This window comes from Rattus norvegicus, chromosome 11 (genome assembly GCF_021556685.1).
Source record: "Rattus norvegicus strain SHRSP/BbbUtx chromosome 11, alternate assembly SHRSP_T2T, whole genome shotgun sequence".
Classification (NCBI taxonomy): domain Eukaryota; kingdom Metazoa; phylum Chordata; class Mammalia; order Rodentia; family Muridae; genus Rattus; species Rattus norvegicus.
In genome coordinates, this window is record NC_141544.1 from 58474283 (window position 1) to 58488328 (window position 14046).

The following is a 14046-nucleotide window of genomic DNA, read 5'->3' on the forward strand; positions in this document are numbered from 1 at the left end:
ACTCTCCCTTAAAGATTCTATTATATGGGCGGGAATTTCAAAATGACATTCTCACTGAGAACTTCTCTTTTTATTTTAACATGATCTATGTTTTTTCCCTCTAGGCATCACGGCTCATACTGTAACCCAAACCCAGGAGGCCAGGGCAAGAGGTTGGGAGTTCAAGGGTAGCCTGGCCTCAAACAGGATAGGATAACACACAACAGAGAAAGGGGAGGGGCGGATAGCTCAGTCTGTAGAGTGATTGCTGGCACACATGAGGATCCAGGTTAGGTCTCTAGAACGCACCAGATATCTGAGTGTGGTGGTGAGAGTGTGCAATCCCAGTGTGGGGATGGCACAGACAAGCTCTGGGGCTCTCAAGCCAGCCAGTCTAGTCTACCTGGTAAGCTCCAGGATGGTGAGAAATCCTATCAGAAGCTGTTCTCTGGCTTTCCTGCCATACATGTATGCGTGCATACCTGCAGTCATACATAAACACATAAACACAACCAACCAAACCAACCAATCAAAAAGTAGGCAGTCAATACCTTCTCCCAACTGCTTTGGGAATACTTTGATGTTACCACCACCTACCCACCTTCTTTTTAGATTCTCTGTTGTTAGTATCTTCCATATTTGTTTTTCTCTAGAGCATGGATTTTGTCCAGCATGTACTCTTAAGACAGTTATCACAGTTGGGACATTTGTCATTGATACAGCACTAAGTACAGTGTGATGGTTTGCATATGCTTGGCTCAGGGAGCGGCACTATTAGAAGGTGTGGCCTTGTTGGAGGAAGCCTGTCACTGTGGGGTGGTCTTGGAGACCCTCCTCCTAGTTCTTCCTAGGATGTTGAGGCTGTTCTTGGCTTCCCTCGGGTGAAGATATAGAACTCAGCTCCTTCTGTACCATACCTGCCTGGATGCTGCCATAATCCGGCCTTGTGATAATGGACTGAACCTCTGAACCTGTAAGCCAGCCCCAATTGCATGTTGTCCTTTATAAGACTTACATTGGTCATGGTGTCTGTTCACAGCAATAAGACCCTGGCTAAGATACCCAGTGACCCTAGTTCATGTTTACATTTCCCCAGTAAGTACCCTCTGTTAATTTAACCTGTGACCATATTCTATACCATCTAAGTTAGGGTTTTATTCCTATGAAGCAACTCCATGACCACAGCAACACTTATAGGGAAAACATTTAATTGAGTCTGGCTTACGGTGTCAGAGGTTTAGTCCATTATCATCAAGGTGGGAAGCATGGAATGGTGCAGGCAGATGTGATGTTAGAGAAGGAGCTGAGAGTTCTACATCTTGATCCACAGGCCCAGGAGACTGGGTAACTTGAGCCTATGAGACCCCACTTACTACAACAACTTACAACAAGGCCATACCTACTCCAAAAAAGGCCACACCTTCTAATCATACCACTTTCTGTGGGCCAAGCATTCAAACTCAGGAGTCTATGAGGAGGGGTGGGAGTGGGTTATTCCTATTCAAACCACTGCAATACTGTGTTCCCTTTTAAATCTAGGGAGGCTCTTCATCTCTTTAGCTTTTCATGATATGGACAATTTCAATACTGATATTGTGTAAAATGTCTTTTACGTTAGATTTGCTTTGTCATCATATCACTAAATTGAGGTTAAGTGTTTTTGAAGGAAAATCATGGGGAAAACTATCCTTCAGGCACTTTTTATATGAAAGGTATCTATTTTTGTGTAATAAACTCTAAGTTCATAAGAGTGGTTTATATGTGCCCTCTTGAAGGTCATCCAAAGTCGCTATGTAAGATATGAAATTCTGTTATCCTCCAGTGTGGCTAGCCTGGAATAGATCCCTCACGACTTGGTTTTCTGTCTCCTTCTGTAGAAAGTCAGTTCCAATAAGGGAGGAGATCTGGGAGTTTTGCCACATAAGCCAGGATTAGAATGGTGCCCAGAATAGAAGAGAAGCTTACTAATTTTCTACAGAATGAGCACATATTTTTGTGCAACTGATGAGGCAGTGAAAATTTCCTGAGGTTCATTCCTGCGTCAGGAGGTCGAGCGGTCTCCATTTTTAAAACTTGTTTTGGATGAGTTGAAGAGTCCTGACGGTGGCTCTGGAATAGTGTTTGCGGAGTCCCGTTCTTTGCTGCTGACTTTCATTCTCCCTTAGTTTTCTGTGTTGTTCCTTAATTGAATCTACTGAGCATAGACTCTAGTCCATGGTCTAAAGGTATAAAGTGATTTAGAGAAGCCCCACCCATACATACCCTGAGGAATCTATGTGACAGTAAGGGGAACAGACACCAAGGAGTCTACAGTTGAAGACAGTACTGTTGGAATACTGTTTCGGGCGGGGCGAGCATCTCCACGGCACTTCTCTCAGTTCTGGGCATGTGTAAGAAGTGTATCCATGTGACTTAGTTCAGTGTGGACTTGTGGCCTCAAAAACAGGTGGTACCAAGTAGACATTCTCTGATCCCCAAAGGAGTTATTCAACCTGCAGTTAGTCATTTCAGGGATATCTGTATCTATATATCTCTATATTAATTATTTATACACGTGTGTGTCTATAGAAGTGGCAGCACACTCAGTAAACCCATCTTCAGGTTATATAGCCTTCTCTCAAGAGCCCTAGTTTCTTAACTATTAATCACGTTGGTTATCTTCTGCTTCACCATAATGCTCTGTGAAAGCATATGTAGTTTTCCACTTACAGGCAAAGATACACAACTGCAGACTAATGCCCATCTAAGCTTGTGCTTTTTTTAATTCCTTCTAAAGTGGTGTGAATATCAAGATGCCAATCAACTCCAGTGGACCTGATTGGGTGACTGTGATCTCCAGGAGAATAAAGGGTGAGGACAAAAGAACTTGATGATGTTTTCCTGTTCTGTAAGAAAAAGTGCTCATTTTGGGAGTGTTTCCCCTGCACCTCTGTTGTGTACTACCGGCATGCAGTTCCCTCAGGAGGCAGGTAAGCACGTCAGATCCCCTGGAGTTGGTGTCAGCCATGTGGCTGCTAGGAACCCTGCCTAGGTCCTCTGCAGGAGCCCTTCCTAGGGCTCTTAATTGCTGAGTCATCTCTCCAGCCCAATGGACAGGTTGTATTTTTGTTAAGGGGATAAAAAAAAATTTAACCCATTCATATCATTCATATGCCATGGTTACTTCTGATTATAATCTAAAATTATTAAAAGCTTAATTAAAAAAAATCAGCTAGATCTCGGGTACTTAATTCTGGGTTTTGCTATGCCTGCTAGCGTGAAAGCTGTCCTTTTTTTTTTCTCTCTCCCATTGTACACTCAATATTTGTCTCTTCAAGAGCCTCTAGAAGAGGGGTTCTCAACCTGTGGGTCGCAACCCCTTTGGGGGGGAGTCAAATGACTTTCACAAGGGTTGTTCAAGACCATTGAAAAACACAGATATTTACACTATGATTCATAAAGTAGCGAAATAACAGTTGTGAAGTAGCAGTGAAATAATCGTGTGGTTCGAGCTCACCAGAGCACGAGGAACCGTATTAAAGGGTCACAGCATTAGGAAGGTTGAGGTCCACCGCTCTAGAGCTGTGTACTCCAGTGTGGAAGCTCCTAGCCTTTTGTGGCTATTAAAACAGAAATGACTTGAAATTAAAAAAATAAAAACAAAAACAAAAACCCAACCACCTCAGTCTTTAGAACCACACACTCAGCAACATCATCATACTCGGCAGTATATAAAAAGTTCTGTTGGAGGGTGTCGCTCTATAGATCATCACAACATGTGTGTAAATTGTCTTGGAAAGCGTTGAACACTTGAGTGTGGACTTCTGACTCCGTAGGACAGTACCCATTTTTAGCATGCCTGTGGCCCTGGACTCAGTCTGTAGTGAGCGCTGACATACAAGCACAAAGAAATCACAAGTTGCTGCAATTCCGATCTACTGGCGAAGGTATTGATAATGAAGAGAAGCTGGGAGCATCGGCTTACATCTACCTGTCATCTTGGGAGGACAAGGGAGGGGGAACGGCTGTGAGTTCAAGGCTAGCCTGCCCTACAAGCATACTGACTTCCAGGCTAGCCTTGGCTACAGAGAGAAAACAGAGCGAACCTCTGAGGAGTGTGGTGCCTTTGCTTTGCGAAATTTACTGATTTAGGGAGCGAGGCGACATGTAGGTGGGAGAGAGAGCTTTGTGGTTATTGGGAGCAGTTGTCAACCCACACTGCGTAAGCTGCCACCCCGTTTGCACAGGCACTGGGTATATAATGCACATGCACCGAAGGGGAAGGCTATTAGATACATGGCTGCTTTGTGTAAGCTGTGCAGAATGAATCTAAGAGCCAGGACTACCTCTAGGGGGCAGTGTGGTCCTCCCTGTCCTGCCAGACAAACCCACTGTGACCCAGACCTGTAGATTTTCTTCACTGCATCAAACCAGAAATCTTCAGGTTTTGTTTGTTTGTTTTGTTTTTGTCAGCCCCCCCCCATCAAATAATCAGAGTTTTAAAATGTGATAGTTACATGTTTTAAAACACTGGTTTTCTAGTTCGAAATTCGTAAAAAATTATATGATAAAAATAAAATCTGTAGGCCAGATATAGATTCTGACTTCCACTGTTAGAGGGGAGAAGTCTCAGTCTCCTGGTGAAGGTCTGTATTTGCTTTCTGTTTGAACCAGATGACTTGCCAATTGTAGGGACATGCGTGTGAAGTACACGCGGTGTTTCTCAGTAGCACTGCTCTTTAAACATTTACCTACTAACGACCCACCCTTCTTTCCTTCCACTCCGTCATGCTTGCCAGTGTGTGATGTTCCCAGGTGTCCTGTAGAGTGGTTATAGGAGGAGCTTTTTGTTCTTCAGAAAAAAAAAAAATTGGGGTGGTGGTGGTGGTGTGAGATAGGCCTCTGTGTAGACCAGGCTGTCTTCGAACTCAGAGAGCCACCTGTCTTTTGCCCCCGTGAGTGATGGGCTTTAAGGCATTGACCACTACTACCCAGGCCCACACTTCAAAAATACTTTTGTTTGTTTTATAGATTTACTTATTTGTTTTATGTATATGGATGCTTTGTTTGCATGTACACCTGCAAGCCAGAAGAGGGCATTGGATCCCATTCTAGATGGCCGTGAGCCACCGGGTGGTTACCAGGAATGGAACTTAAGGACTTCTGGAAGAGCAGCCAGTGCTCTTAACCACTGAGCTCTCTCTCCAGATCTCTCCCCTCCCCCCACCATTCTTCAATATTTTAATAATGGGAAATTTCTTACCCAGTGTGGACAGAACACACACAAAGATTTCAGGACCCCGTTATAGTCAGCTTCAGTGCTGAGGGACTCATGGCTGCACTGTTTTATATCCATGCACGTGTCCCACTTACATTATTCTGAAGCTAATTAGGCAGAGGCTTTATAGTTTACCTCTAATCAGCAGGTCCCAAGTCAGCCAGAAAGCGGTATAGGTTTGTGATGTACTATTTTGGGTAGAGAGTAGACAGATTAAGTTAGCAGGGGACTTTATTTTTGATGGAAGAAAGTAACTCAGAGTTATTAGGTATAGAATACTCTGGCTTTGTGTAAGAAAATCATACTGTTGGGGTATGTAATTAGGAAAAATTTGCTTTGTATATCCAAGGAGCTCAGAGTGAGAGACCTTCCCAACTTTCAGAGGTGGCACTTTAAGACCCTAGTGAGGTTCTCTGTTTTTCCTTCTATGCAAACATTCTGTATCTAATTAAACTTCTCCCTACTGCCTTAGTCAGGGTTTCTATTGCTGTTAAGAGACACCATGTCCAAGGCAGCTCTTTTAAAGGACATTCCATTGGGGCTGGCTTATAGGTTCAGAGATCCAGTCCATTATCATCAAGGTGGGAATATGGCAGCATCCAGGCAGGCACAGCAGGAACTGAGAGTGCTACATCTTCATCTAAAGGAAGCCAGGAGCAGACTGGCTTCCAGGAAGCTGGGTGGAGGGTCTCTGTTGGGGTTTGAATATGAGTGTCACTATTTGGAGGTGTGGCCTTGCAGTAGGTGTGTCACTGTGGGCGTGGGCTTTAAGACCCTCTTCCTGGCAGTCTGGAAGCCAGTCTTTCTGTTTGCCTTTGGATGAAGATGTAGAACTCTCAGCTCCTGCTACACCATGCCTGGCTGGACCCTGCCATGTTCGTGCCATGATGATAATGGACTGAACCTCTGAACCTGTAACCTCGATTAAATGTCATCCTTATAAGAGTTGCCCTGGTCATGGTGTCTCTTCATAGCAGTAAAACCCAAACTAAGACAGTCCCCAAGCCCACCTCCACAGTGACACACTTCCTCTAACAAGGCCACACCTACCCAGCAAGGCCACACCTTCTAATAGTGCCACTCCCTGGGCCAAGCATGTACAAACCATTCCACCTACTAACTTCAGCTTCCGTTGGATTCAACTGTAGCAATGATTTCTATGACATTCCTTTCAAGATGTATTAATTGGAATACTAGTGTGAGGAAGGGTTGTCCTTTTTCATGTCCACATCACTATACCCTGGCTTCTTCTAATTTAATTGGCTTCCTTCCTTCCTCCCCTCCCCTTCCTCCCTCCCTTCCTTTTTTTGAGACAGGGTTTCATTATGTAGCCCTGGCTTTTGTGGAACTAGATATGTAGAACAGGGTCGACTCGAACTCACAGAAAATGCTGAGGCCAAAGGTGTGCATCACCATGTTCAGCTACTCAGTCAGCATTTCTGTGAGTATGTGTGTGTGTTTGTGCCAGAAATTGTTACAAATTTGACCATTGAAAACTTTTCCGGTTTGGATTCTGTAACACACACACACACACACACACACACACACACCCCACACCACACACACACATACACCACACACACACACAGACACACACACACACACCACACACACACCACACACACACACACAAACACCACACACACACCACACACACACACACCACACACCACACACACACACCACACACCACACACACACACCACACACACACACCACACACCACACACCACACACACACACCACACACCACACACACACACACCACACACACACACACACACCACACACACACCACACAAACACCACACACACACCACACACACACACACAGACACACACACACACACCACACACACACACACAAACACCACACACACACCACACACACACACACCACACACCACACACACACACACCACACACCACACACACACACCACACACACACACCACACACCACACACCACACAAACACACCACACACCACACACACACACACACACCACACACCACACACACACACCACACAGCACACACACACACCACACACACACACCACACACCACACACCACACACCACACAAACACACCACACACCACACACACACACACACCACACACCACACACACACACACCCCTCCAAATGGGTAATGGTGACACATAAATCACTTTGTGCCAGACTCTGAATTACATTGTCAGGAAAGATTTTTAAATTGATATGGAAGAATTCATAACCTTTACTCCTTTCTTATTTTTCTATGACTTTATTTTGAAGCTTTCCTACAAGTTTTGCTGCTTATATATAAGCTACTTCATTTTCCCATAAGATGTATATTTAGAGTGCAGTGGATTGCTTGAGATTGCCTTGCTACCAACACTCAATGCTGTCATTTCAGTCAAAAGCAAGAAATTGCCTTTAGTTGTAGTAGACCTGCTCATCAAAGGCAAGTGTCCGGTGGAGGACGGACTTGCCCAGGATTAGGATGACTGATGAACTTTTACTAGTATCTGTACTGTGGTCCCTACACACTCACAGCTAAATGACTCAGGGAGTTTGATGGATTCCGCTCTGGTTGGAAATTTGAACTCGTTCCTTATGGGGGACCTTGCTTATCTTGCTGAGATGGTACCCAGATTTCTGCCCTTAATTCTCATGGTATCTCTTTCATCTGTATAGGTTGAGGAAACCTTCTCAGCCTTTCCCCCCTCATTCTTATTCTGTTTTTGGTCCAGATTACCCTCATTAGGCTGATGGTTGGTGAGGGGTTGTATAGTACTGTTTCCCCCAGCAGAATAATTATCATCGTTGTAAGACCAGCAGTGCAGCCGGGTCTGTTGGCTGTTGGCATTCTCTCAATGGGGGGATTGTCACTGGTACTCACCTGAGCCACCAGCTAGTTCTCTCAGCCATTTGCTTTAGCTGCAAGTAGCCTTTGGGACCTGGTGGGGCTAGAGTATGTAAGCTGGGGAAGACTGTGAGAACAGGACTTCATCAGTTGCTACTGGGAAACTAATTCCTGTTGCTGGGTGAAGCCATTCCACTGTTCCTCCCACAGTCCCCATCCACACTCTGTAAATCCAGTAAACTTGGTAAGTCCAGGGTGGGTGAACTTTGGTAGAACCAAACTTTGGTTTGCCTTTGGGACAGTTGTGGGTGGGGGATAGATATTGATTAGTGCCTCCTATGGAGGAAATACCCATAGTACATGGGAAATCCAAAAATCTAAGAAACACTTTAAAAAAATTTTTTTTTATAAATTTATTTATTTATTATGTATACATCATACAGCTTTCTGCCTGCGTGTATTCCTGCAGGCCAGAAGAGGGCACCAGACCTGATTATAAGTGGTTGTGAGCCACCATGTGGTTGCTGGGAATTGAACTCAGGACCTCTGGAAGAGCAGACAGCGCTCTTAACCTCTGAGCCATCTCTCCAGCCCTAAAAAATTTTTTTAATTTATTTTTTATTTTTATTTTTTTCTTTTTTCTTCTTCTTTTCTTTTTCTTTCTTTTTTTTCTTTTTTCTTTTTTTCAGAGCTGGGGACCGAACCTAGGGCCTTGCGCTTGCTAGGCAAGCGCTCTACCACTGAGCTAAATCCCCAACCCCTATTTTTTATTTTTTTTAAGAAACACTTTTTAAGCAACTTCCCATTATTGGAAGTCAGGCAGGAAACACTTTTGTACAAGTTGACCACGAGGGGGCACTATAGGCACGTGCGTTTCGCTCCCAAACAGCAGCCTGCATTTAAAGAATGAATGTCAGGTTCAGTAATTGATTTGCTTTGCCTGACTAAACTCTGGTAGTAAATATAATTAACATTCTCGTGGAAATGGTAATTGCTTCCTGTGTGATATATACTTTTCTTTTTAACATGTATTTGACACAAAATAACTGAATCTGCCAAATTACCAGGGGTAAAATTGTAACTTCAAAATCACTTTTAATTCTCATCCAGTAAATATTTTCTTTGTGCCCCAGGTGTGTTCTCTGCAGGTCTCTGGCTATGCAGCTTTGATACATTAAATCAAGGAGGGCAGGGGAGTCAGCTCACGTAGTAAAACCCGGATGGCAGTCCCTGGCTTCCGCACAGCAGAAGGAGAGAGCCTACTCCTATAAGCTGTCCTCTGACTTACACACAAGCGAGTGTGTGTGTGCGCTCTCTCTCTCTCTCTCGCTCTCGCTCTCGCTCTCTCGCTCTCTCGCTCTCTCGCTCTCTCGCTCTCTCGCTCTCTCGCTCTCTCGCTCTCTCGCTCTCTCGCTCTCTCGCTCTCTCGCTCTCTCGCTCTCTCGCTCTCTCGCTCTCTGGCACGCATGCGCACAAGCGCACACATGCAACGTGATAATAGGGAGGTGAAGCGACACTTGATAGCATTTGATATTTTGGCTTCTCACTGTGATTCTTTGGCCTCCTTCTGAGATGGAGTCATGTTGTGTGCCAAAGTTGCTCTTGAACTTCCTAGCTCAAGTGATTCTCCTGCCTCAGCCTCCTGAGTAGTGGAGCTGTACCCTGCTATTTCTGAACAGGGAAATTACTCTTGAATATATCTCATAAATGTTTATTATTTCCCTTTCTAATCATGTTTGCCAAATTAAAACTTTAGCAAAATACCAGTTACTTTTCTACCTAGTCACTGAATCAATAAAGATGCGTAAGGGGGAAAAATTAAATAGGCACTGTCGGGAAATCCTGCAGTGTTACTCTGTGTGACAACAGGAAATGCCATCCAAAAGCTGGCAGACCGGCAAATACGTAGGCATGGTTGTATTAATGGGAATGGTCTTCATCTGTTTTTGGAGATAACAGATTATATTTCTGCTTTTTCTTTACATAAACAAGCTAGAAAATATGCGTTTTAAAAGAGAGATTTGGAAACGCAAAATCATCTGGATTGCGTAACAGGGACAGTGTTAAGGAGTTAAATAACTTGAAAACCATCTCGAATAGGCTGACTTACATTTAAATGTCTGGGTCATCAGCATTCGCATTCCAATCGTGGCTGAAGTGATTGGGTTGTGATCGGTGCCGAACCCCGGGGCGTGTGAGGAAGTGGCATGAAATGATTGTGTTATTTGGAGATTACACATTTGAGTTATTTATTTATTTATTTTTTTTTGGTTCTTTTTTTCGGAGCTGGGGACCGAACCCAGGGCCTTGCGGTTCCTAGGTAAGCGCTCTACCACTGAGCTAAATCCCCAGCCACATTTGAGTTATTAAAAAAAGGAATAAGTTCATATCCTCAGGGAAAAGCTAAAGAAATGGCTGGCCTTTCTGAGCACATGTTTTTCCCATGCCCTGAAGTGGTGATTGAGAAGCTGGGGGTGGAGGCTCACCTGCTTGGTTCTGGTTCTGACAGGGTCTCTCCAGGAGCTCAGCTCAGGGCCCTTGCTCAAGCTGCCTGCTCCGAACAGCAGGCGCACTGATAGGAGCTTGGAGGAGGTTACGTGAACCTCTATGAGAGAACATGTGAGTGCCTCAAACAGAGCCCAGAACAGAGTTAACTTGTAAGTCATGCTAGCTCTTACCACATGTTTCGAAGCCTTACAGTTTGTTGCTTCCACCGTGGCATCTCCCAAGGGAGGTGAAAAGGCAGAGAGATAGTGACTCTCTCTGAGGTGTTCTAGTGCTGCTGTTACAATGTGTGGCTGGGCTACAATGGGAGTACAGGTTGCTGCCTCTGATTCCTGAAGACCGGAACCATCTGTGGACATGATCCATCACACGGCACTGGCTTCTTCGCTGTATTTGACGATGGTGGTTTTCCGAATTAAAATTTGAATTTAGAATGTTTAATGGACCGGAGGCATCATATTAAGATTGCTATATTAAAATTTGTATACATGTGTGTTATGTGTCTCATATATATAATTTAATGTGAGATTATCGTTTGGTTTCCAGCATTGGGATAAAAACTGCTTCCATTCTGAAATATCACTGGGTAGATGCTTGCCTTTCCTTAGGTTTTGTCTTCCTTTATTTTGAACTTCGCTGCACACACACATACACAGAGGGAATGCCTGAAGCGTTCTTTGCCCCCGGTGACCTCCAATACCGCTCCTACCCCCACCCCTGCTTCTCATCTTCCCATTTTAGCGCGTGGGTGGGTTGGGGGGAAGCCTGGGATTTCTGCAAGCTATGACAACAGGAAGTGCTGCCTTTAAGCTTCCAGGCTAGCAAATATGTGGGTATAGTTCTCTTTTTTTTCTTTTCCGGAAACATTTTTGTATCTGTTTTTGGAGATGAATTTCAGAATCTTATGATAGATCTCCCCCCAACCCCCCTTTTTTCTTTGTAGAAACTGATGACCCAGAAGTATCTCAAGACTCAGGAACTTTTCCTTCTGGATATTTCTACAAAGACCAGTGGAGGCCCAGGAGGTTTAAGATGCGCCATTTCAATGACCCTGACAACATTACAGAGTGCTTGCAAAGAAAAATGGTGTATTTGTTCGGTGACTCGACAGCCAGGCAGTGGTTCGAGTACCTCACCACGTTTGTTCCAGGTTGGTGTTTTGCTTTTGGTTTCAGGGCTGTTCCCAGTATGTGTGAAATCATATTTGAGACGAGCAGACCCAACTTTTGAGCCCAAAGAGAGGAGTCAGTTGAGGAGGTGATGTCTCCATAGAGAAGCATCTATCTCCCTGGGAGACACGTGACACAGCCTCTGGTTGCCTGCAGGGTCTTCCTTTGGTGGGGGCACCAGGTTCTCACGAGGCTCACGCCCTGGACTCTCTGTGACCTTGGGTGAGTCATGCACTTGCTAGGGCTTCATTCCCTGAGGCAGGTTAGGCAGCTGCACCATGCCGCCTCCCAGGTGTCCCTTACCGTCAACGTTCTGGAACATGAAACTTGGCCACGGCCCGGTTGTCTCTCTTCCAGTTCCATACGGCTCAATTCTAGGTCTGTACAGGATTTTATGGGAAGGAAGCAGCCAAGCGTATCCCTGTAGCAAAGGCATCCATTGGCCTCTCACTGAGAAAGAGATAGCCCAGCATTCTTAGCCTAGCTCTGAGACTACTCCAGATCCAGAATAAGGCTGTACTGGTTGTGGACCTGCCGCTTAGCCACAGGAGACACTGCCTTCTTTCTCTAAGTGTGTGTCCTTATCTGTTAGGGAGCAGATGGTGCTGTGGGAACCGTTTGTGTGTTTGTGTGTGTGTGTGGGTGTGAGTGGGCGTGTGTGAAGAATGAGTATGGAGGCAGAGGTCACTTGGGTGTCAGGCTCTGTCCAGCTTGTTTTGTGAGACTGAGTCTCTGGCCTGGCTGTCACTGCCTCCCCAATTTGCCTCAGGTCCCTGTGCTTGGACGGGGGGCCAATCAAAGCACTGATCGAGCCTTCTCCTCAACCTTCATGGGGACTATTATTTTTATGGTTGTAAATGGAGGGTTTCTTTTTAAAGATGTATTTATTTATGTACACGTATGTGTACTTTGCATGTACCTCCACACACCAGAAAACAGCATCAGATAGTCATGGGTTGCCATGCAGATACTGGGAATTGAACTCAGGATCTTTGGAACAGCAGTGAATGTTCTTAATCATTGAGCCATCTCTCCAGAGATTTTTATTTTATTCATTCATTCATTCATTCATTCTAATATAAATTCTCATTGTTTTGTGTATGAGTTGCTTATGGTGCTTTTTTCATCATCTCTAATTTACTTTTTAAAAGAAAAGGAAGCAAATTTTACCCCAAAAAGTAGAAAGTCAACTCTGGTTTGTTTTTTTTTCCGGAGCTGGGGACCGAACCCAGGGCCTTGCGCTTGCTAGGCAAGCATTCTACCACTGAGCTAAATCCCCAACCCCTTTTCTTTTCTTTTAAGCTTTATTTATTTATTAGATATGAGTACACTGTAGCTTTCCTCAGACACACCAGAAGAGGGCATCGGATCTCATTACAGATGGTCGTGAGCCACCATGTGCTTGCTGGGATTTGAACTCAGGACCTCTGGAAGAGCAGTCAGTGCTCTTAACCATAGCTCCCACTGAAGCAGCTATGGTCGAGTTCTAGTTGGTGAAGCCGAAATCAAGATCTGGTGGAGGAAGTAGTGTGGCGCAATGCTGGGTAGGCCTTGGTGCTGACCCCACAGGCCTTCAAGGCCCCTGCAGTTGCCTCTTCATAGTTTCTGATGACGAAGCTTGGTATTTCCTTTAATAGCCATGATCACATGGACTGTTTTGATCATTTTCCACAAGACCCTTTACAGACAGATTTTCACCTGATAAACTAAAGCCCTGTGTGGGTGCCTGATCTTTATCAAAAGTAAATGATAATGTGAACTTTTATCCACTTTAACTCTGGAGGCAAAATAATAACGAGTCCATCAGGAGGGTCTAAGGGAGAGGCTAGGCATGCCAGAGAGGAACGAGCGAGCGAAACCTGCCTCAACCCTTAAAGGGAGCATAGGACCAGGCCAATCTGAATTGACTATGACCTGTGAGGCAAGCCTCTGATATCTGCTGTGGCTGATTTACGGGACCCGTGGAAGTGGGCACTGGAGAGTTGCCAAGGGAGTGTGAATAGAATTGCATTGTCAACATTTAGTATGTATGTGTGTATGTTTGTATGTATGTGTGTATGTTTGTATGTATGCATACATGTATGTTTGTATGATGTATGTATGCATGCATATATTTATGTATCTATGCATGTATATATGTATGTATGCATATATGTATGTATGCATGCATGCATGCATTTATTTTGTAGGAACTGGGCCATGAAACACAACTTAAGAGGAGGGAGTGAAATTTGTGCTGCTGACACCCCCCCTCCTTCCCTGCGTGCCTTGTACACACACTTTTCTT

At 44.6% G+C, this 14046-nt stretch overlaps 1 protein-coding gene across 7 annotated transcripts in view; it reads left to right on the forward strand.

The window, feature by feature from the left end:
• Positions 1-14046, forward strand: part of Nxpe3 (neurexophilin and PC-esterase domain family, member 3) — a 51046-nt gene that overhangs the window by 33984 nt on the left and 3016 nt on the right. For 5 of the 7 annotated variants that reach the window (XM_087576886.1, NM_001433919.1, NM_001433918.1 and 2 more), the window contains 2 exon segments: positions 2756-2829; positions 11534-11740. In XM_087576886.1, the coding sequence (XP_087433012.1) occupies positions 2756-2829; positions 11534-11740 (281 nt within the window). 7 annotated transcript variants of the gene reach the window in all.